The following is a 22555-nucleotide window of genomic DNA, read 5'->3' as shown; positions in this document are numbered from 1 at the left end:
ACTCCTGCTGACCCCGGCCTCTCCCGCCACTCCGTCGACCCCCCAGTGTGAGAATCTCTCCTCCCCTTCCTGGCAGTCAGCGTGCGCTCCTCCCAACACCGCCCTTCCCCCCTGACCCCGCCCCCTTCCTTCCCTAGCGCGGGAAAAAGCCCGCGTTTTCCACCAAGCCAGCCCCGCCCTCTCTGGCGCAGCTCCCTTTTGCGGCCTTATCTCAGCTCCCCCACCTTGGGCCTCCCATTCCCCCTCCCCCCGCAGCGGGGCCCCGTCCTTCCAACCACCGACGCCCACACTCTCACACAACCCCCACACTCTTACCCAACCCCACCCAGCACCAAAGGAAACAGAACAGAACATCCCCCAAAACACAATAACCCCCGACGACACCCCCTCCCAAAAACCTTCAGTCCGTGTCCAACTTTTCAGCCTGGATAAAGGTCCACGCCTCCTCCGGTGTCTCAAAGTAATGGTGTCGGTCCTTAAACATGACCAACAATCGCGCCGGCGGCAGCATCCCGAATTTCATCCCCTTCTGATGCAGAACCGCCCTAACCCGGTTGTACCCGGCCCTCTTCTTGGCCACCTCCACGCTCCAGTCCTGATATATACGGATCTCTGCGTTCTCCCAACTGCTGCTCCGCTCCTTTTTAGCCCATCTCAGGACACACTCCCAGTCCACAAAGCGGTGGAATCGCACCATTACCGCCCGCGGCGGCTCGTTGGCCTTGGGCCTCCTCGGCAGGACTCGGTGAGCCCCATCTAGCTCCAGGGGCCTCGGGAGAGCTCCCGCGCCCATCAGCGTGTTCAGCATCATGACCACGTATGCTCCAGCATCCGACCCCTCCACTCCCTCCGGGAGGCCCAGAATCTGAAGGTTCTTCCTCCTCGACCGATTCTCCATGTCTTCAAACTTTTCTTGCCACTTCTTGTGCAGTGCCTCGTGCGTCTCCACCTTCACCGCCAGGCCCAAGATCTCATCCTCGTTCTCCGAGGCCTTTTGCCGCACCTCCCGGATCACCGCCCCTTGGGTCTTCTGGGTCTCGACCAGCTTATCGATCGATGTCTTCATCGGCTCCAGCAGCTCTGCCTTCAGGTTCGCAAAACAGCTTTGAGGAACTCCGGCTGCTCTTGCGACCATTACGCCCACGCTGCCTGGTCTCCACCTGCCGCCATCTTGGTTCACCTCCCTCGCACTTTTTGCTGCACCAAAATCACTTTTTTCACCGCTCCACTCCTGGTCCAATCCATACAGTGCCAGGGGAATCATACTGTCGCCTTCCCACACTGGGAACCGTCGAACAAATGCTGCTGGGGCCCCTACAAAGAGCCCAAAATTCCCTTTCTGACGGGTGCTGCCGAACGTGCAACTTAGCTCAGCATAGCCGCAACCGGAAGTCCTCTTAGGTTTCTCTATTTACAGTCTGTCGCTGTATTCTCAACTCAACGTATTCTGCAATTAATGAGCATAACATTTCTTAAATAAAACTGAGCTGTGAACTCTGAGCCTCCTTGAACTATATTCGTGCTCATGAGGGGAATCTCGGACCCAAAAGTATTCTTATTGGCCTGAAGGAAGGGCTCCATGCCTTAGTGAGCTCTGCTCACCAGAACTTCTCCAAGTAGGGAGAGATTGGTGGCATCCTGATCTGCATCCCCCAAAGCGGCCTATGACCCCCTCCCCCAAAAGCATCAAGGCACTATGGGAGGGTCCCCTGACCCGCCGGTCTGATACCCGTTTATGGAGACTAGTACTGACCGCCACTCGCCCGAGGTCTCCGAGGCAAAGGAGCTAGATCCCATGCCTCGGTTACCTTGAGAATCTGCACATTCAAGTGAGACTAGCTGTCTCGCTTTAAAATGCAGATTTTCTAAAATGTGATCCCACCCACAATGGGATTTACATCGCAATGTCTCGTGAGATCGCTTTGGATCTTGCAAGACGTTGCGAGCCGGGTAGATCCCGGGAGCGGGTCTCTTGACTTCTACCTGCCACACTGCACCGTGGCGAGGTGATTTTCAGGCGCAGCGTGGCAGTAAAATTGTGCCAATGGTCTTCTTTGGGTTTGAAGCACTCCATGGGTGTTTAAGGTTGACAAATACCCAGATGGCAGTGAGCTGTCATGTAGGCTGTCAAGCCTTAGTATTTACAACCTTGTTTATCATTTTAGTGCTGTTTGTGGTGCTGCTAAGAGGTTCTGCCAATGATTGTTTCAATCTGCCAACTTTGCCTGAAAAGTCGCTGTCTGCCGTGCAAGGCTCAGGTAATCCCTCTTACCTCAGTCATGTTGAAAATCTTAACATGCAGGTCACATACTCAGTTTGGCATTATCAAAACCTGGATATCCAGCTATTAAAATTACTCCAGTATTCCTAACAATTTTCTTCAATAATGTCATTGTATAGCGATGTTACTTGTTATGGGCCAGGGTTTAGAGAACCCCAAAGTGTATCATGGAGTTCACCTGAGCCATGACTTTTACTAGATTGTGGTATGGGGAGCACACGGCCCACTCTACAGGTGTGTTACTGCAGAAATCGAAAAGTAATTTTTAAAGCAAAACAATGAACTCAAGTTAACCTTTTTAAAACATACAGTGACCATCTTGGCAACCATCAGTTCAAATACACCTCCCAAAGAATACAACGCTAAGTAATCCTTAAGCTTTCCTTTTAACATCCATAAGACATTAAAAAAAACTTTTAACATCAGGTTTAAATTCACTACTGAGAACAGTTATCACTCTGAATTCACCAAATGATCAAGAGATTGTCTTTACATGGTAGAGAGAACAACATTACACCTTCTCTGACTGACTGCAGCTCCAACACTGCAACAAAACCAAAAAAACATAGTCACACCCAAGCTTTTCTCAAAGTGAAACTAAAAGCTGACAGACAGCCCAGCTCCATCCACACTCTGACATCAGTGCAGTAACTTGAGCAGACAAACACTTCTTAAAGTGGCATTACCATGACATGCTGTAGAGATGCTGTGCCCATAGGCACCGCATCTGCTCACGTCTCCATGCCTTGCGGTTTTACATTTCATCTTGAGTTGCTTGTAAGAGCCTCCATTTTCAACATCAATGAACAATGAGCAAGGGCAGCGATGTGGCGCAGTGGGTTAGCCCTGCTGCCTCACGCGCCGAGGTCCCAGGTTCGATCCCGGCTCTGGGTCACTATCTGTTTGGAGTTTGCACGTTTTCCCCGTGTTTGCATGGGTTTCACCCCCACAATCCAAAGATGTGCAAGGTAAGTGGATTGAACACACTAAATTGCCCCTTAATTGGAAAAAAATTAAACGGTACACTAAATTTGTAAGAAAAACAATGAGCAAAATGATTAGGGAGAAGTATTTACAATGTTGCTTTCCATTGCATTCCTCATGTGTGCTTAAAGGAAACGCAAGTTCGCATCCCAAAGGATCCTCCACTTATTAGCAGCCCTCGTCTAGCCGAGGTTCTAACTCTTTCACCATCACCGCTGCAAATTCGCTGGTTCCGCCATTGATTATAGCTCATACCCCTGAGCAAGGGATCCTGACCACGGCCTGGACGACATAGAAAAGGGGAGGGATGACCACTCTCTCGGGTATCAAATGTCCCTGCTACTCTGATGTATCATGTATAATTCAACAATTTTCTAATCATGGAATCTTAAAGCACAGAAGGAGGCCATTCAGCCTCAGCATAACGGCGCCAGCTCTTTGATGTGGAGATGCTGGCATTGCACTGGGATGGGCACAGTAAGAAGTCTTACAACACCAGATTATAGTTCAACAGGTTTGTTTCGAATCAGTTAGCTTTTGGAGCACTGCTCCTTGGGTCCCTGGCACTGTGGGGCAGCAGTGCTAACCACTGTGCCACCTTGCTACTCTTAATTTATAGCCATTCAGATAATATTGTACCTTCCTGTTTTTGTAAGCAAAGTGGATAACCTCACATTTATCCACATTATACTGCATCTGCCCACACAATCAAATTGTCCAAATCACAGTGAAGGATCTCTGTATCCTCCTCACAGCTCACCCTCCCACACAGAATTGTGTCATCTGCAAATTTGGAGATATTGCATTTAGTTCCCTCATCTAAATCATTAATATATATTGTGAATAGCTGGGATTCCAGCACTGATTCCTGTGGTACCCAACCAGTAACTGTGTGCCATTTGGAAAAAGACCCATTTATTCCTACTCTTTGTTTCCTGTCTGCCAACCAGTTTTGTATCCATCTCAGTACCCCCAAACCCATGCGCTTTAATTTTACACACTAATCTCTTACGTGGGACTCTTACTGATCCACTCCCATTTGGTGTGATCCTTCATGCCTATCTGGTGTAATACAATGTATCACAAATCTGTGCCCTCCGGTTACTGACACCCAAAACCCTCAAACCTCTGAACACCTCTTTTAAATCTCCCCGTAACCTTCTCCTCTCCAAGGAGAACAATGCCAATTTCTCTGGTCTCCCCACGTAATTGAAGTCGCTGATTCCTGGTGTCGCTATGGTAAACCTCCTGTTCGTCTCTCGAAGACCCTGACATTCTTCCCAAGGAGTGCTGCCCGGAATTGGACACTTTTTCCAGCTGACGCCCAGATAGTTATTTATAAACATTCAGCGTAACCTCCTTACCTTTGTGCTCTATGCCTCTTACTTATAAACCACGAATCTCATGTGCTTCAACAGTTTTATCAACTTCTGTTCCTTTCAAACAATTGTACGTGTGAAACCCCAGGGCTCTCTTCATGTAGATGAAATAGAATCAGAACAAGCAAATTATTCCGAGCCCACAGCTGTCCTATTAATAGTTTGTGGAGATTGCTATACTTGCCTAAGTGACATTGGGTTTGAATCATGAAGAATTCTTTATTCTCAGCCATTTTAACTTCCTATTATTCAGTAGAAATCCTATTATTCAAAAGAAATGCACAAAAGGCTTTATAATGGAGTACAGTCAAGGTAGACAGAGATGGATGAGATCTGGGTTGCAGTTTGATTTCAGGCAAAATGAAGCAATCTGTTACCTCACAATGTTGTGTGCCTGGTCCTGAAGTCACTTGTGTAAAAGTGAGTTTTACATAATTAAGCACTCTAGTAAACCTGGCAGCTGTACACAATTTGTCCTGCTATTGGTCTTCATGGCAGGGGCAATTGAGAAGCGGTAATGACTACAGGAATGTTCTGTGTGGCATTCACATTTCTCAAATCACCCAATTCTTACTAAGCTGATTTACTCACCTGCTGACTCATGTCTACTTTTGTCTTAATGTTAACGACCAGAGAATAAGTGTAGCCCTCTGTAATTACTGGCAAAAGGCAACAGTCATGTCTGGAGTTTTGATCTGGTCTGAACAAGGCTCTTTTAGGAAAGATCTGAGCAGATTAGATAGGAATTAATCCCGTTTAGATTTGGAATCAACTTCTCAGCTCATTGCTACGGTCCAACATTACACGATAGGATTTAAAACTGAAGTCTTCATAATCTTTTAAAATGCGTTTTCTTCACAACAGATGCTTGTTCTGGTCTTAGCAATGAGCCACTCTTTATGCTTACCTTACTGTAAAGTGGATTAACTAAAGAGCTGAGTGTGAGAGCTGCAGCACTGTACGGACTTGCAGACAGTTTGTGTTATTTCTGACCCATCAGTTAGATGCCAGGGCTCTGATCAGAGGGAATGATCCAATGCACCTACTTATAAAAGGAAGAGATTTAGTATGGGACCAAACAGTCCACATCAAGCAGTGCTGCTAATGTGTCAAGATCAATCATTTCAGCTTCAATCATTAGTTACATCAACAAGGACAAAGGGAACACAGTGTGGTTTTGTAGCACAGAATGAAGATTAAAAGTACTGATCAGGTCATAGTGTCCCAGTATTTAACAAAACCCTATTGATTTCTAGTAGCAGCTGAAGACAATAGGCTCATTATGGAAAACTGTGTCAGAGTTTACAGACCAAGCAAGTCCAACTCATTTTTATTGAAAAAGTTCTGTTCCCTTATAGCACAACACAATTTCTGGGTAAAGATGAATACGTTGGCTGCTTACTGTAACTGCAAGGGAGTATTGATAGAAAACACAGCAGGTATAGGCAGTGCAAACCAAGACAGTCATAAACTCCTACATGTTTGTCCAATGAAGAAACATCCTGCATTTATATAGTGCTTTACATCACCTCCGGATGTTCCAAAGTGTATACAGCCAGTCAAGGACTTTTGAATTGTGGTCGCTGTTGGAATTTAGGGATCTGAGTTGCCCACAGGAGGGTCCCACAAAGAGCAATATAATAACGACAATTAATCTGTTTTAATGATGATTGAGACAAAAGAATTGACCTGGAAAACTCCCTTTAAAATAATACCATAGAATGTTTTACATCCACCATTGAGGACTGACAAGACACTCGCTCCCTTTGCCGCGTTCCCTTCACCGCGTTCCCCCCATTCCCTTAGCCGCGTTCCCCCCATTCCCTTAGCCGTGTTCCCCCCGCTCCCTTCGCCGTGTTCCCCCCCGCTCCCTTCGCTGTGTTCCCTGCGTTCCCCCCGCTCCCTTCGTCGTGTTCCCCCTACTCCCTTCGTCGTGTTCCCCCCGCTCCCTTTGCCGCGTTCACCCCCCGCTCCCTTCACCGTGTTCCCCCCGCTCCATTCGCCGTGTTCCCCCCCCCACTCCCTTCGCCGTGTTCCCCCCGCTCCCTTCGCCGCGTTCCCCCGCTCCCTTCGCCGCGTTCCCCCCGCTCCATTCGCCGTGTTCCCCCCCGCTCCCTTCGCCGTGTTCCCCCCTCTCCCTTCGCCGTGTTCCCCCCGCTCCCTTCGCCGCGTTCACCCCCCGCTCCCTTCACCGCGTTCCCCCCGCTCCATTCGCCGTGTTCCCCCCCCCCACTCCCTTCGCCGTGTTCCCCCCGCTCCCTTCGCCGCGTTCACCCCGCTCCCTTCGCCGGGCTCCCCCCGCTCCATTCGCCGTGTTCCCCCCCGCTCCCTTCGCCGTGTTCCCCCCTCTCCCTTCGCCGTGTTCCCCCCGCTCCCTTCGCCGTGTTCCCCCCGCTCCCTTCGCCGTGTTCCCCCCGCTCCCTTCGCCGTGTTCCCCCCGCTCCCTTCGCCGTGTTCCCCCCGCTCCCTTCGCCGTGTTCCCCCCACTCCCTTCGCCGTGTTCCCCCCGCTCCCTTCACCGTGTTCCCCCGCTCCCTTCGCCGTGTTCCCCCCGCTCCCTTCGCCGTGTTCCCCCCGCTCCCTTCGCCGTGTTCCCCCCTCTCCCTTCGCCGTGTTCCCCCCTCTCCCTTCGCCGTGTTCCCCCCGCTCCCTTCGCCGTGTTCCCCCCCACTCCCTTCGCCGTGTTCCCCCCGCTCCCTTCGCTGTGTTCCCCCGCTCCCTTCGCCGTGTTCCCCCCCGCTCCCTTCGCTGTGTTCCCCCCCGCTCCCTTCGCTGTGTTCCCCCCCGCTCCCTTCGCTGTGTTCCCCCCCGCTCCCTTCGCTGTGTTCCCCCCCGCTCCCTTCGCTGTGCTCCCCCGCTCCCTTCGCCGCGTTCCCCCCGCTCCCTTCGCCGTGTTCCCCCCGCTCCCTTCGCCGTGTTCCCCCCCGCTCCCTTCGCCGTGCTCCCCCCGCTCCCTTCGCCGCGTTCCCCCCGCTCCCTTCGCCGTGTTCCCCCGCTCCCTTCGCCGTGTTCCCCCCCGCTCCCTTCGCCGTGCTCCCCCGCTCCCTTCGCCGCGTTCCCCCCGCTCCCTTCGCCGTGTTCCCCCCGCTCCCTTCGCCGTGTTCCCCCCCGCTCCCTTCGCCGTGTTCCCCCCGCTCCCTTCGCCATGTTCCCCCCCGCTCCCTTCGCCGTGTTCCCCCCCGCTCCCTTCGCCGTGTTCCCCCCGCTCCCTTCGCCACGTTCCCCCCGCTCCCTTCGCCGCGTTCCCCCGGCTCCCTTCGCCAAGTTCCCCCACTCCCTTCGCCGCGTTCCCCCCGCTCCCTTCGCCGGGTTCCCCCCCCCGCTCCCTTCGCCGGGTTCCCCCCCGCTCCCTTCGCCGGGTTCCCCCCCGCTCCCTTCGCCGGGTTCCCCCCCGCTCCCTTCGCCGGGTTCCCCCCTGCTCCCTTCGCCGGGTTCCCCCCCGCTCCCTTCGCTGGGTTCCCCCCCGCTCCCTTCGCCGGGTTCCCCCCCCGCACCCTTCGCCGGGTTCCCCCCGCTCCCTTTTCCGCATTACCCCTGCTCCTTTCGGCGGGTTCCCCCCGCTCCCTTCACCGGGTTCCCCGCGTTCCCCCCGCTCGCTTCGCCGCGCTCCCCCCGCTACCTTCGCCGCGTTCCCCCCGCTACCTTCGCCGCGTTCCCCCTGCTCCCTTCGCCGCGTTCCCCCGCTCCCTTCGCCGCGTTCCCCCCGCTCCCTTCGCCGTGTTCCCCCCCCGCTCCCTTCGCCGTGTTCCCCCTGCTCCCTTCGCCGTGTTCCCCCCGCTCCCTTCGCCGTGTTCCCCCCGCTCCCTTCGCCGTGTTCCCCCCGCTCCCTTCGCCGTGTTCCCCCCGCTCCCTTCGCCGCGTTCCCCCGGCTCCCTTCGCCGAGTTCCCCTGCTCCCTTCGCCGGGCTCCCCCCCGCTCCCTTCGCCGGGTTCCCCCCCGCTCCCTTCGCCGGGTTCCCCCCCGCTCCCTTCGCCGGGTTCCCCCCCCGCTCCCTTCGCCGGGTTCCCCCCCCGCTCCCTTCGCCGGGTTCCCCCCCGCTCCCTTCGCCGGGTTCCCCCCGCTCCCTTCACCGGGTTCCCCCCCGCTCCCTTCGCCGGGTTCCCCCCCGCTCCCTTTTCCGCATTACCCCTGCTCCTTTCGGCGGGTTCCCCCCGCTCCCTTCGCCGGGTTCCCCCCGCTCCCTTTTCCGCATTACCCCGCTCCTTTCGACGGGTTCACCCCGCTCCCTTCACCGGGTTCCCCCCGTTCCCCTCGCTGGGTTCCCCCCGCTCCCTTCGCCGGGTTACCCCCGCTCCATTTGGCGTGATTTCCTTTAGAACATGGAAGGGTGGTTGAGAAAACAGACTGGCTTTTTCCTTACTTTTGCACAAAAACATATTCAGTAATGTTGTCACCCACAGGGATTGACCTTAGATTATATTAATTAGCTCTATAATTTGGAGTCTTGCTGCATGACGGATGGCATATCAATCCCCAGCCTTCAGCACCAGTATTAGCGTTCTGTCACATTGTATCCATAGCAACCCATCATTCTCCACATGGGGGTCACAATAAAATCAGTCTATCCATTCCTCACATGTTCATCCTTCAGCTACTCGTGAATCAAATGGAACAAAACTTGGAAAATTCCTTCACATCCCAAACATCTTGCACAGCCCCCCCCCCGCCCCGCTCCCCCCACCCCCATTCCCCCATTCTGGCCTCTCACAAACTGCATCAGTGATGCCAGGAAGCATTAAAATTGACTCAGTATGTTACTATTTCTTGAACAAGAATTTTAGCCATTCCTTGGATCTATTTATAGTTCAGAGGAAATGCATGTCGCCTGCTGGATTTTCTGGGAATCTAATGCTGAGCACTATTTCGACATCTGAAAATCAAGTTACTTGTTAAGTCATTGAATCACTCTGGTGTGGTAGGTTTAAAAAAAAAAAATTGTATTTCGGTTTTGTTGCTTCATACCGAGGCCACTGCCTTCTTATAAATATTGCTACTAGGTTTTCGAAAAGGGTTCAAAGTCGCAAACAAAACAAAACAAGGTTTCTCCTTTGTATTCCTCATCTCCAGTTCTGACAGTCCACTATCTTGCCAGGGATCTGATTCCACAGGTATTGGCTGCTCTTCGCGACCTAGTCCAAGTGGCCGTACTTCATCGGAGAATGTTGATGTGTGCGATATTTGACCATGAAGATATCACAACCAACCCTAATCCTATTCTCCAAAATGCTCGCACACGAGTGGTAGATATCTTTCTTGGACGATGATGGCACAGAATCAGAAAAGGTTGCCTGTTATAGCCAGCCCCTGGTATTCAGTTACGTTACGGTCAGTGGAATCCAACATAATCCATTTTACATCACCAGCCAAGACAAATTGCGGCAGGCTCTGGTCACCGAACTGTAGGAAGATATGTGAGTGTCCTTGCGAGGGTGAAGAGAAGACTAACCAGACAGGGGAGACCTACGTGGATGGTTCCAGAGATGAGAGGGGATATTAGCTCCAAGATTAGGCCAGAGAACCTGAGGTTGCTGTCCTGGGAACAAAGGAGTTTGAGGGGAGATTTAATAGAAGCAGCAACTCACCCAAGCCCCCTTTCATAGAACCTTCCAAATCCACAAAATGTACCACCTAGCAGAATAAGGGCAGCAATGCACAGTAACACCACCACGTTGCAAGTTCCCTCAAGCCACATACTATCCTGACTTGTAACCTTATTGCCCTTCCTTCACTGGAACTTCAAAATCCGGGAAGTTCCTTCAGCACCAGTTTGTGCCTGTACCAGCATGACTGCAGTGGTTCAAAAGGATGGCTCACCACCATTTTCTCACGGGCACTTGGCAATGGGCAATAACTGCTGGCCTTGCCAGAGATGCCATGAAAAAAATAAGGGAAAAGCTGTAAGGTTTTGGCGAGAGATGTAGGGGGTTGTTAGGAAGAATGTATGTTTTGCAGTGTGTATTAATGACCTGCCGACAAGGGTGGTGAAAGTGGATATGATCAATGACATCAAAGGAAATTGGTTGGGCACTTGAGGAAAATAAACTTGCAGGGTTATGGGGATGGAGTGGGAAAATTGATTGGTCGACGTTGAGTCAGCATAGATTGAATGGACTGATGCCGGTTGGTGTCTCAAGTTATCGAGACCATCGATGAGAAGCAGGAGCACAATCCAACTGTTCATGATGAAGAAAGTGTGGAAGATGGTAACAGAAGCCCCAATTGCCAGCTGCTTCCACCACGCTGCGTTCAAACCGGTTACAACTCCACGAGTTGCAGCGAACGAGGAGGAGCAGGGTGAAGGCAGCCAACTTGATGACGAGGCACATTTCACTCACCTGTGGAAGGCTAGTATGGAAATATCAGCAGAGACAACCATGGAAAGTTATGAGGAGAGGAGCAATGTTGTACACTGGCAGATGATGCCATCCTCGATGCAGTATGCTCATCAACCAAGGAGCCTGAGGTGGCCAATGACCCTAAGAAGTCCAATGAACGGCCCACCTGTTTCCCCAGCCAATGCTGCAAAGGCCATAGAGATGTTCTGGGATTTTGCACGGTTGCACAAAAACACCGAAAACATTTTTGACTGCATTGATGACACAGTGGACTATATCGCTTACGTCCAAAGACAGCATGCTAAACCAAAAGAGATTATGGACATTTTCCAGAGTTAATTCCCACCATTTTTCAATGCAAAACCCCAGCCTTTTACAAGGCCAGGCCATTGTAAGGTATAAACAAATCGAAAAAAGAATTTTCCACACATTTACTGCTTTGCTGTTTTTCATTTGGCATTTGAATGTGTTGTTTTTGACACAGACCACGTTTGTAGGCAAACTGTGTAACATATTCATGTGGGAATGGGGTCTCCTCGGCTATCACACTGTTCCGCTTAACACAAATATTTGGGCCGATCGCTAAGATTCGATTCACTGTTACTTCACTGTATAATTCCGGGTGCCCGGATGTTGGGCCAAATGTTCCTGTTCCTCTATCCAAGGCTCATCTGGACTCAGTGAAAAAAGGAAGATCCGGGATTGGCAAAGGGACAGGAGGGGCTTAATGGAACCTGCCCAATTTACTGCCCATTAACCTCAATGGGCAGGAAATGAGGCAGCCTCTCTTATGGGCATGCACTGACCCAATTCTCATACCCTTGGTGATCCCGGAAAATCCACCCCATCATTGCTTCTAATCTCCGTAAGCAAGTTGGAGATTGAATACATTTGTTTCCTTTCGCTCTCTTCTTGGACTATTCCTTGCTACATGATTGCTTGAATGTTGCTGTTCTACATTTCACAACCCCCACTCCCTGCCTCATGCACGCTTTGGCCCTTCCACCCACGCGCATTTTCACACAAAGTATACATTCTCGCTGCTCATGTTGTTTCTACAGCCTTTACTGTACTCAGTACTAACAGCACTGAGCCAGTGGCCGTGTCTCAGTTAGTTCTCAGTTTCTCGAGTACCGGCAGTTTGGTCCAAGCTCTGGACGTCTCCACAGAGGCAGAAACCCACCGTCTTATTTCTGGAACCGTGAGTGGCTGAACATAGGTAATCTGGGAGGCAAGGGACTGCATAAAATTAATTGGCAAGCCAGGAGAGAATGTCTACTTCTGACTACTTTGCCTTTCTGTGACAACGGACCTGTGTTATTACAAGGTTTAATTTGTCATGGGGCACCTGGTATCCAGGAGTTTATAGTCCACAAGTGAGATCTCGCAACAGCTTTTGACTTTGGGTCCAGGGATAACTGTTTTCACGCCTATCAGCCTCGGACTTACTGTAACTTTGCGGATTGGTGTTCATTAATGAGATGTTTTATGCCGTTCTCGAACATTGCCTTTATTTAGATTGCAATGCCCTAGAGGCATCATGACCGTGACAAATGCTCAGGGTTGTGTGGTGCACAAGTTCAATGGCAGCTCGTATTTACTGTCAAAGACGTGCATTCATATAGCACTTTTTAGCCAATAAAACACTTTTTGAAGTGGAGTGATTTGCAGCCACTTTCCACGTCGTAAATTGCCACAAACAGTTATGTGAAAAGGACGAGACAATCTGCTTTGGTAAGGTGGGTTGAAGGATGAACATTTGCCAGGACATTGAAGAAAGGACCACTGACTGAATAGTGCTGTGGGATATTTTCTGCCCTCCCAAAAGGCCAGCCGGGACTTGGGTTCAGTGTCTCTTTTGGACAGCAACTTTGGCAGAGCTGCCCTCCTTCAGTACAGCTATGGAATGTTGACCTAGATTTGATGCTCTAGAGTGGATCTCAAATTGATGATTTAAAGGAGATAATGTTATCAACTGAACCTCATCTTATCAAATCATTAAGTTGTGACAGTGATGTTACCTGACTACATTTTTTCCTCTTAATTCAAGGGATGTTAACGTCGCTGGCTAGGCTAGCATTCATTGCACATCCCTAATTTCCCTTGAGAAGGTGGTGGTGAGCTGCCTTCATGAACCACTGCAGTCCATGCAGTGTAGGTACACCCGCAGTGCTGTCAGGGAGGGAATTCCAGGGTTTTGACCCAATGACAGTGAAGGAACGGTGATATAGTAGCAAGTCAGGATAGTGTGGGGCTGGGAGGGGAGATCTTGCAAGTGGTGGTGTTCCCATGTATCTGCTACCATAGTACTTTGAGATAGTAGTGGTTGCAGGTTTGGAAGTGCTGTCGAAGGAGTTGGTGAGTTGGTGCAGTGCATCTTTTAGTTGGCACGCCCTGCTGCCACTGTGCATCGGTGGTGGAGAGAGTGAATGTTTAAGGTGGTGGATGGGGTGCCAGTCAAGCAGGCCGCCTTGTCCTGGATGGTGTTGAGTTTCTTGAGTCTTGTGGAGCTGCATTCATCCAGACAAGTGAGTGTATTCCATCACACTACTGACTTGGGCCTTGTTTTATGTGGACAGGTTTTGTGGAGTCAGGAGATGAGTTACTTTGCAAGACTCCTGGCCTCTGGCCTGTTCTCGTAGACACTGTTTACATGGGTGGTTTAGTTCAGTTTCTGATCAATAGTAACCGCCAAGAATTTGATAGTGGGGGATTCAGCGATGGTAATGCCATTTAATGTCAAGGAGAGATGTTAGCTTCTGTCTTGTTGGAGCTGGTCACTTATGTGGCACGAGTGCGACTTGCATTCATCAACTCAAGGCTGAATGTTGTCCAGGTCTTGCTGCACATGGACATGGACTTCAGTATCTGAGGAGTCACGAATGGTGCTGAACATTGTGCAATCATCGGTGAATATTTCCACATTGACCTTAACGATGGAGGAAGATAATTGATGAAGCAGCTAAAGACGATTGAGCCGAGGACACTATCCTGAGGAACTCCTGCAGCGATGCCCTGGGACTGAGATGATTGACCTCCAACAACCACAACCATCTTCCTTTGCGCTCGATTTGACTCTGTAAATCTGCAGGTGGTCCCTCTTGGAAGTGAAACAGCCTTGAATATTTCTTTTCACATATCTCCTTCTGCGAAAGGCATATAACTCCTGTTTGGCTACATTTTCCCACATGTTTGATGTACTCTGTGTTAACCCATGATTGTCCGCAGGCTTTTGTATTATGGGAACTTGAGCCCAGTCTGGCTGCACTTCAATATTCATACCATGGAGGTCAGATGGAGTGCCCAAATGATTGAGATCAGGTCACGGAACTTAAACCAGAGATCAAATCTGTGTGCTTCTGCTGTGTAACCCTTGTGTTGCACTGGCTGGTGAAGTTACCTCCCAGAATAAGTTCTCATTTTTTGTTTATGCAACATTCTCTTCTAAACTCTTAACAGTGATTCATTTAAAGTAAAGGAGAATCCCCGGGGGGCGGCGTGAATCCCACCCCGCCGCTCCGCCGCCGGCTGCCGTATTCTCCGGCGTCGGTTTTCAGACAGGGGCGGGGTTCACGCCATGCCGGTCGGGGGCCGTTGGCAGCCCCCCCCCCCGGCAATTCTCCGGGCCGCGATGGGCTGAGCGGCCGTCGGTTTCTGGCCAGTCCCGCCGGCGTGAAATGGACATGGACCCACACGGCGGTAACTGCCTGGACGGCCGGCTGGTGCAGTCCTCGGGGAGAGGGGGCCCGTGGTGGCCTGGCCCATGATCGGGGCCCACCGATCTGCGGGCGGGCATGTGCCATGGGGGCACTCCTTCCTTCTGCGCCTGCCCCTGTAGGGCTCCGTCATGGCCGGCGCGGAAAAGACTCCCCCCTGCGCATGCGCAAGAATACGCCGGCCGGTCTGCGCATGCGCGGAACCACAGCGGTGGTTCTGCGCATGCGCTAACTCCCGCCGGCCCTTCGACGCCGGTTGGCGTAGCGCCAGTTGGTGCAGCGCCAACCCCTCCGCCGCCGGCCTAGCCCCCGGAAGTGCGGAGGAATCCGCAACTTCCGGTTGGGCCGACGCCGGAGTGTTCACGCCATTTTTCTTATGCTGGAGTTGGGCCATCGGAGGATTCGGGAGAATCCCGCCCCTGATCTTTTAAAGCAAGTTGTATTTCCAGGGCAACATTGCTTCAGCCCTAATTGTCAAATGGTTTTCTATGTTTGTTTTAATCTATGTATTGCTAAAACTATACAAGGCACTAGTTGGACCACATCTGGAATATTGTGAACAGTTTTGGTTCCATCAAAGGAAAGATATACAGGCATTGGAGGCAGTCCAGAAAAGGTTCACTAGATTGATCCTGGTTACGGAGGGATTTTCTTATGAAGAGAGGTTGAGTAGGCTGGGTCTGTACTCATTGGAGTTTAGAAGAATGAGAGACAATCTTATTTAGACATATAGGATTCTTCTGGAGCTTGGCAGGGTAGATGAGAGGTTGTTCCAAGGCTGAAATAGACAGACTTTTAATCAGTAAGGAAATCAAGGGTTATGGGGATAAGGTGGGAAAGAGGATGTTTCTAGCCAGAATATTTCAAAGTTGCTCCGGTGTTTATCATTTATTTTCAAAAGAAATATTGTTCCCTCAATGGGATTAGTGGATTTCTCCACACAAAGAGCTAGCATTAATGCAGGCTTATGGGCCTTCCCCAGTGTTGTACATTCTACGAATCAATCAGCAGCTCAGAGGGTAAAAGCACTGCCCGGAACTTGGACAGGCTAGGAGAGTGGGCAAAGAAGTGGCAGATAGAATACAATGTGGAAAAGTGTGAGGTTATGCACGTTGGTAGGAAGAATAGAGGCATAGACTATTTTCTAAATTGGAAAAAGCTTTGGAAATTAGAAGCACAAAGGAACTTAGGAGTCCTAGTTCAGGATTCTCTTAAGTTTAACATGCAGGTTCAGTTGGCAGTTAGGAAGGCAAATGCAATGTTAATATTCATGTCAAGAGGGCTTAAATACAAGAGCAGGGATGTACTGCTCAAGCTATATAAGGTTCTGGTCAGACCCCATTTGGAATATCGTGAGCAATTTTTGGCCTTATATCTAAGGAAGGATGGAAAGGGTCCAGAGGAGATTCACAAGGATGATCCCTGGAATTAAAGACTTGTCATATGAGGAGCGATTAAGGACTCTGGGTCTGTAGTCTGTACTCAATGGAGTTCAGAAGGATGATGGGGCAAATAATTAAAGCTTACAGAATACTGAGAGGCCGAGATACAGTGGACATGGAGAGGATGTTTCCACTGGTAGGAGAGACGAGAACCGAGGGCACAGCTTCAGACTGAAGGGACAAACCTTTAAAATTGAGATGAGGAGAAATTTCTTCAGCCAGAGGGTGGTGAATCTGTGGAACTCATTGTCACAGAAGGCGGGGTTGGCCAAGTCACTGAGTGTCTTTAAGACAGACACGTTCTTGATTAATAAGGGGAACAGGGATTAAGGGGAGAAGGCAGGAGAATGGGGATGAGAAACATATCAACCATGATTGAATGACGGAGCAGACTCGATGGGCCGAATGGCCTAATTGCCTTATGGGAAGAGCATTATCCAGTCTAGAATCATATTGCTCTGGAAGGCTCCATCTTTTATTTCAATTAAGGGGCAATGTGGCGAGGCCAGTTCACCTACCCTGCACACCTTTTTGGGTTGCAGGGGTGGGACCCACGCAGACACGGGGAGAATGTGCAAACTCCACACAGACAGTGACCTGGGGCCGGGAACGAACCTGGACCCTGTTGCTAACTTTTGGTTGGCTCTTAAATGTTGCTCGTTGTGTCTTTACTTCATTTGCTCCGTTTCTATAACCTTTGCTCTAGAGTCGCCAGGTATCTTTATGATACCGTCACGAGATTCAAGTTCAAGTGCTGATCAATAACTCAATACACCAATTAGTAAGTTTCAAATCAAAACACATTTATTATACACAGTCAATCACTACTCATACATAAACTCTACTTACTAGACTATCTCTATCATTAAAAGGCCTATACTTAGCTTTGGAACTGGCCCACCAGGTCAGGGGAACAAATGGCCTTTTGTTCGATTCTGAGTCTGCAGGATTCAAAGCTGGTGTAGACTGGTAGCTAGGAGCACCTATCTCGTAGTGAGCGTTGACTGGAGACTTACTTAGTTGGTGCAGCTACTAGGCATGTCACTGTCAAGGGTTGTTTCGAGCTGCTGAGTGACCCTGCCAAGGAGGACGATTTGAACTTGGGGACTCTACTTTATAGTCCCCAGGGGCTTCCCGCCGTTCAGGGCGGACCCCGTATCTGGTTCCAAGTGATTGGACTATGTTCCGATCACTTGGATCGATTTCTCCAATACTGGAGCTATTCCCTGATCGCTGGGTGGTTCCTAAGTGTCCGTTGGCCTTCCTTTGTCTTGGCTCCTGCTGGCGCCGAGGAGTCTGGCTTGGCCTTGTTTACCTTAAATGTTTCCAATTGTTCCCGGGATCACTCGTTAATATGCAGATGGCTGTTGGTTTCAGTGCTGTCTGGGTTTCTGCAAGTTCTAATACACAGGAAACTTTGCACCTGCTTGTTTTTCCTGGCTTGGCTGAATTTCCCTCCATTCTTTGCGGATCTCCATTTTAAGTCGGGAAGTGGCCAACCCAGGTGGCTACAACGCTCGGCGCCATGAGGCAGCAGTGCTAACCACTGTGCCACCGTGCTGCCCCTAGGAAGGCCCATCTTTAACTCTGTGTATGTAGGGGAATTGGGTGAGCACAAAATTAAATTCCCCTCAATCCTGTGAGAAGTTGACCCACTTCTAAATGGACTTCAGTGTTTGGGCTCTTTTGAGTTGATTTAAATTCTTTCTCCTGATGCAGGGCCAGTATTTATTGTCCATCCATAGTTGTCCTGGGTCTGATAAAACTCAGTGGATTGTCAGGCCAATTCACAGGGCCCTTAAGTGGCAGATACATTGGTGTTGGAACCTGAGTCACATCGAGGCCAGACTTAGTTCGGATGGTAGGTTTCCTAATGAACATAGAACCATAGAATTCCTACAGTGCAGAAGGAGGCCATTCAGCCCATCGGGTTGGCACCGGCCCTGCCCTATGCCCATAACCTCACCTATCGTGGACATGTTTGCACACTGAAAGGGCAATTTAGCATGGCCAATCCACCTAACCTGGACATCTTTGGACTGTGGGAGGAAACTGGAGCACCCGGAGGAAACCCACGCAGGCAGGAGGCGAATGTATAAACTCCACACACTCCCCACAGCCACCCGAGGCCGGAATTCAATCTGGATCCCTGGCGCTGTGAGGCCACCATGCTAATCACTGTGCATCCATGCCGCCCCATTGCGTTTTAATGATCACTTTTTTGTTTTTACCCAATATTTTTGTAACCTGAATTAAAATTTTTAAACTGCCATTTGAACTCGCCTCTGGACTAATAGTTCTGGGTTACTGGCCTAGTAACTTGACCACTACATTTACTGTATCTCGTGAGGAGCGGAGAGCTGCTCGCTCTTGTTAAACTCCAGTAAAACCTGCAGCCTTTTAGAGAGAAAGAATGATGGTGGGAAAGCGAGAGGAAACGGCGATTTAATATGACGGCACTGTATTGAGGAGCACGCGTAAGCTTGCCTTCTTTTCAGTTCTTGATTTGTTTCAGAGAGTGGTATTTTTGCACTGCTCGAATCAAACCCAAGGCTACTACTGTTCAAGGTCAGTCTGATAACTCAAGTAAAAATTGCACAAAGAAGCTCTGCTTGTTTGACAGCATATTTTAAATGCACAGGTTCACCTGTAGCTACATAACATGCATGATAGTTAGAGCCCCTGAGTGAAATTCTGAAGAACCGGAGCAGAGGCGTTTAATGAATGCAGAGGGGCAAATGCCCACATTACCATTCAGAATTTGTTTTTGTGATTTGTTGCAAAGTGTTCAGAGGTGGTCTACAAGTCCAGTTCAGAAAGAACGCAACTTTCATTTATTTAGCAGCCTTCAGGATGTCCTGAAATGCGTTGACAGCCAACGAGTGCATTTTTAAGTGTAGTCACTGTTGCAAGGATGGAAACACAGCAGTCACTTTGAACAAGGCACACTCCATAAGCAGCAATGTGATAATGACCAATGGATCTGTTTTTATGCTGTTCATTGAGGGATTCATATTGGCCGGGGCATTGGGGAGAATTCTGATGCTTCTCTTTGAAATAGTGTCGTGGGATCTTTTATATCCACTCGAGAGGGCAGTCAGGACCTCAGATTAGTGTCTCATACAAGACTGCGTCTCCCAAGCTCTGCAGTACTCCCTCATTACTGCACTGGATTACAGCCCTGATTGGGTGCTCAAGTCTCTAAATGATGGTTACAGACTCTGGGGCAAGGTACCGAGAAATAATTATTAAAACTGCAAGGACGAAGGAAGTGGTTTTCTCGTCATTGCTGTTTGTGCTCAGTAGCCTTATCAGCCATGTGTTTATACAATGTCTGCTGTGTGCCACTAGTTTGCACTTGGCAATTCTGCATGCACAGAGCCTGCTGTAACTCTGTTCCAAAACAATCACATATGTGTGATGGTGTTGCTTGGTAAAATCGTTATGTTTTGTTGTGATGCGTATGGCAGAAGTGGTTTAGTTCACATCTACTACAGCTTTGAAAAATGTGCTTAATTAACACATTAGATTTGTAACACTTCCCCATCCAAAGATTTTTTGACTATGATCTGTTGATTACAGTATATAACCAATCTAATCTGGAATTGGAGCATACATTCAGAGGTGGTGGTTTAGGAAACTAACCACCTCTGTCACAATTGTCACAGTTTACTCTTGTGGCACCTCTGATTTACAGAGCAGTGCAATTTGATGCCCTGATTTGATGGCCTCTGGCATGTATCCTCAGTAAATGCTCCGACTGTTCCCAATAACCATTCAAGTGAAACCTTTCATTGAAGAATGTATGTTGATAGAGATCAGATGGCTAGCAGCCCATATGAGAGTGCGTCAGAGAATTTGAACACCAATTTGTCTTTTAATTAACCAAAGTCAGCTACACTAACACACCAGTGAGATTGAATCATAGTGAAGCTGCAAACTGATATATAACTGCATTCTTCCCTCTTTCAGGTTGTCCTTCCAATTCGAGTTGGGCGCGTCTATGTTTATGACACGCCTCCGCAGATGGAACAAGATGAATACGACATCCTACCATCGAGAAATCCTCCCCCTTCCACTTTGCAGGAGATTTACGATGTGCCTCCGACTAGAGGCGGAATGGAATCTTCTAGCAATCCGTATGGACAAGAGGTGGGTTACAGTTTGGCATTTAATAATAAGCACAAAGGTTTATTGCTAGTGTATTTGAAAAACAGAAAAAGCATTTCAGATGAAAACTGTTCTTGTGCATTTTAAATAATGCTTTGAAGGCTTAAGTGTATCTGATCCCAAATGCATATCAGATATTAATGCTTCATTTGAAAGAAAGAAAGGCTTGCATTTATATGGCACCTTTCACAGCAAAGAGATAAATGAAAAGATTACCCTTAATTTGCTGACTATTAAAGGAGCACTGACTTCATACATAAATAGCCAAACCTTCTGTTTGCCATTACGCTGACAAGGCAGGGGGAATATGATTGGAACTTTGGACCCCTCAAATCAACTCCAACATAAGTCACGTTGGAATATTGTGTCAGTGAGCGAACAAAGATGGATTGCTGTTTTTCTTTCCCCCAAAGGGACAAAACATGCAAGCAAAGCATTTATTTTTATGATGACGGCGCCCCTTTTTAATAGAGAAGTGTTTTCTCATGATAGCAATAATTTACAATCTGCCTTGAAGTGCGGCACAAAACACAGGCATGTCACAAAGTAAAGCCGTACAGGGAGGGAAGAGGAAAATGCTTTGGCACAGTAGAGTTCAGTGGAATTTTGGTATTCCAAAGGGGTAATGAATAAGTGCAATCCTTCAGCTTCAATGGGAGATTGGACATGCAGCCATAGCTGTGCGTCTGGGGAATGTTCGAATGGATGCTTTTGAACATAATTTTTGGTTCCACTGTAGTAAGTAAAAGGAAATGGTCGCTGGTTCTTTCTGGATAGAAATCACGGAGGAACATTTTTTTTTTGAACCACAAACATCAGTCGTGCAAGATTGATAGGAAATCAACATTCTCATCTCGGCTCCTTTCTATCAGGTATATGATACTCCACCCATGGCAATGAAGGGTCCAAACAACAGAGATAAGTCCCAGGAAATTTATGATGTACCCCCCAGTGTAGAAATGAATCTGCAGCACCAGGTCCATGCTCAACAAATAGTGAGTATCCACTTCTTTGCAGAGACATCTGTTCAGGATAGCTGGTGCAATGAGGCGCGTGACTGTGGTTTTGAGTGGTCCGGGGATAGGGGTGGAGGAAGGGACAACCAGGGAAAGTGTGGGATTTCCTTGCAGGTACCTTTCGGTAGCCGGCTCAGGGGGGAGTTTTTTGTTGACATCAATGAAGACATCTGTGAACTTCACAATCTGACACTTCCCACAGTCGCGGAAGAAGGAGGAGAGGGAATCACACAACACACGCCTAGTTAACCAAGCTGCCAGTTGTGGGGGGAAGTGGGGGAAGGGGGAGAGAAGGTGATACGCCTCTTAAGAAAGAAATTGGGAAGAGATGAGGCGAGTGTTTTACACTTATTTTCACTCAAATGAGTTGGCACACCATGCTTTCACTAACATCACTTCTGGTATTTGGAGCAACTATCTTTTCTATACAACTGACCCTTCCTGAATCCAGTTCATTCCAATTAAATGAACTCTCATTTATCCAAACAATTTGCTGTCCCCAGAATTCTCTGGACTCCAGTTATATGCTTTATTTTTGTTGTTGCATGACGACTGTTACAAATTTTGAGTCTGTACATGATGTTCCCGTGGTTTCATCATCGTTAAACTCTCACTGTAAGTTTCCCCCAGTCTTTTAAGATCAATTTACCCTTGTTGTTCAGTGTCTAATTACATGATGATGTGACCCAGGAAGGTATAACTATGATGATGTGACCCAGGAAGGTATAACTATGATAATGTGACCCAGGAAGGTAAAACTATGAGCCCCTCGCTATGGGAGCAGAATATTCTCATCTCGGATTTGGCACCATGTGCCCTTCACCACCTTTCAACTGGTGGAGCAATCAACATTTTGGTGAGACGACAAGAGCAAAGTGATAAAGTTGCTTTAATTTACAATTGGAGAATGCAAATTTACAGTGAACCTATCCTAACTTTAGGCAGTGTCCCAGCCCACTGCTTTTAACAGTGTTTTTTTTGTATCATAGAGAATAACACTGTCCCTGTTAGCAGGATAAATGCTCTCTAGTCTGAGAGAATTCTCGGAGATTGGCTAGTTCTGAAATTAAATCGGAGCACATTCTCCCTCTAAGTCAGGGTTACTAATTTTCCCAGACTGTGTGCTTCTTTTATCCTTTTTGTTTCCTGGTTTGGCAGGCAACCAAGGGCTTGACCTTTGACCCTCCCCTGGATCCCTGTGTCTGAGGTTGATAGAATAGAATCTCGATAGT

The 22555-nt window shown here is 49.0% G+C and overlaps 1 protein-coding gene across 6 annotated transcripts in view; it reads left to right on the top strand.

The window, feature by feature from the left end:
• Positions 1 to 22555, top strand: part of bcar1 (BCAR1 scaffold protein, Cas family member) — a 361830-nt gene that overhangs the window by 322209 nt on the left and 17066 nt on the right. For 5 of the 6 annotated variants that reach the window (XM_072518297.1, XM_072518300.1, XM_072518302.1 and 2 more), the window contains exons 3-4: positions 20110 to 20289; positions 21180 to 21302. In XM_072518297.1, the coding sequence (XP_072374398.1) occupies positions 20110 to 20289; positions 21180 to 21302 (303 nt within the window). The remainder of the gene's footprint in view (positions 1 to 20109; positions 20290 to 21179; positions 21303 to 22555) is intronic. The other variant, XM_072518301.1, reaches the window with a different exon arrangement.

This window comes from Scyliorhinus torazame, chromosome 10 (assembly GCF_047496885.1).
Source record: "Scyliorhinus torazame isolate Kashiwa2021f chromosome 10, sScyTor2.1, whole genome shotgun sequence".
In the NCBI taxonomy this organism is placed as follows: Eukaryota; Metazoa; Chordata; class Chondrichthyes; order Carcharhiniformes; family Scyliorhinidae; genus Scyliorhinus; species Scyliorhinus torazame.
This window is presented reverse-complemented; position numbering and strand designations above follow the sequence as displayed.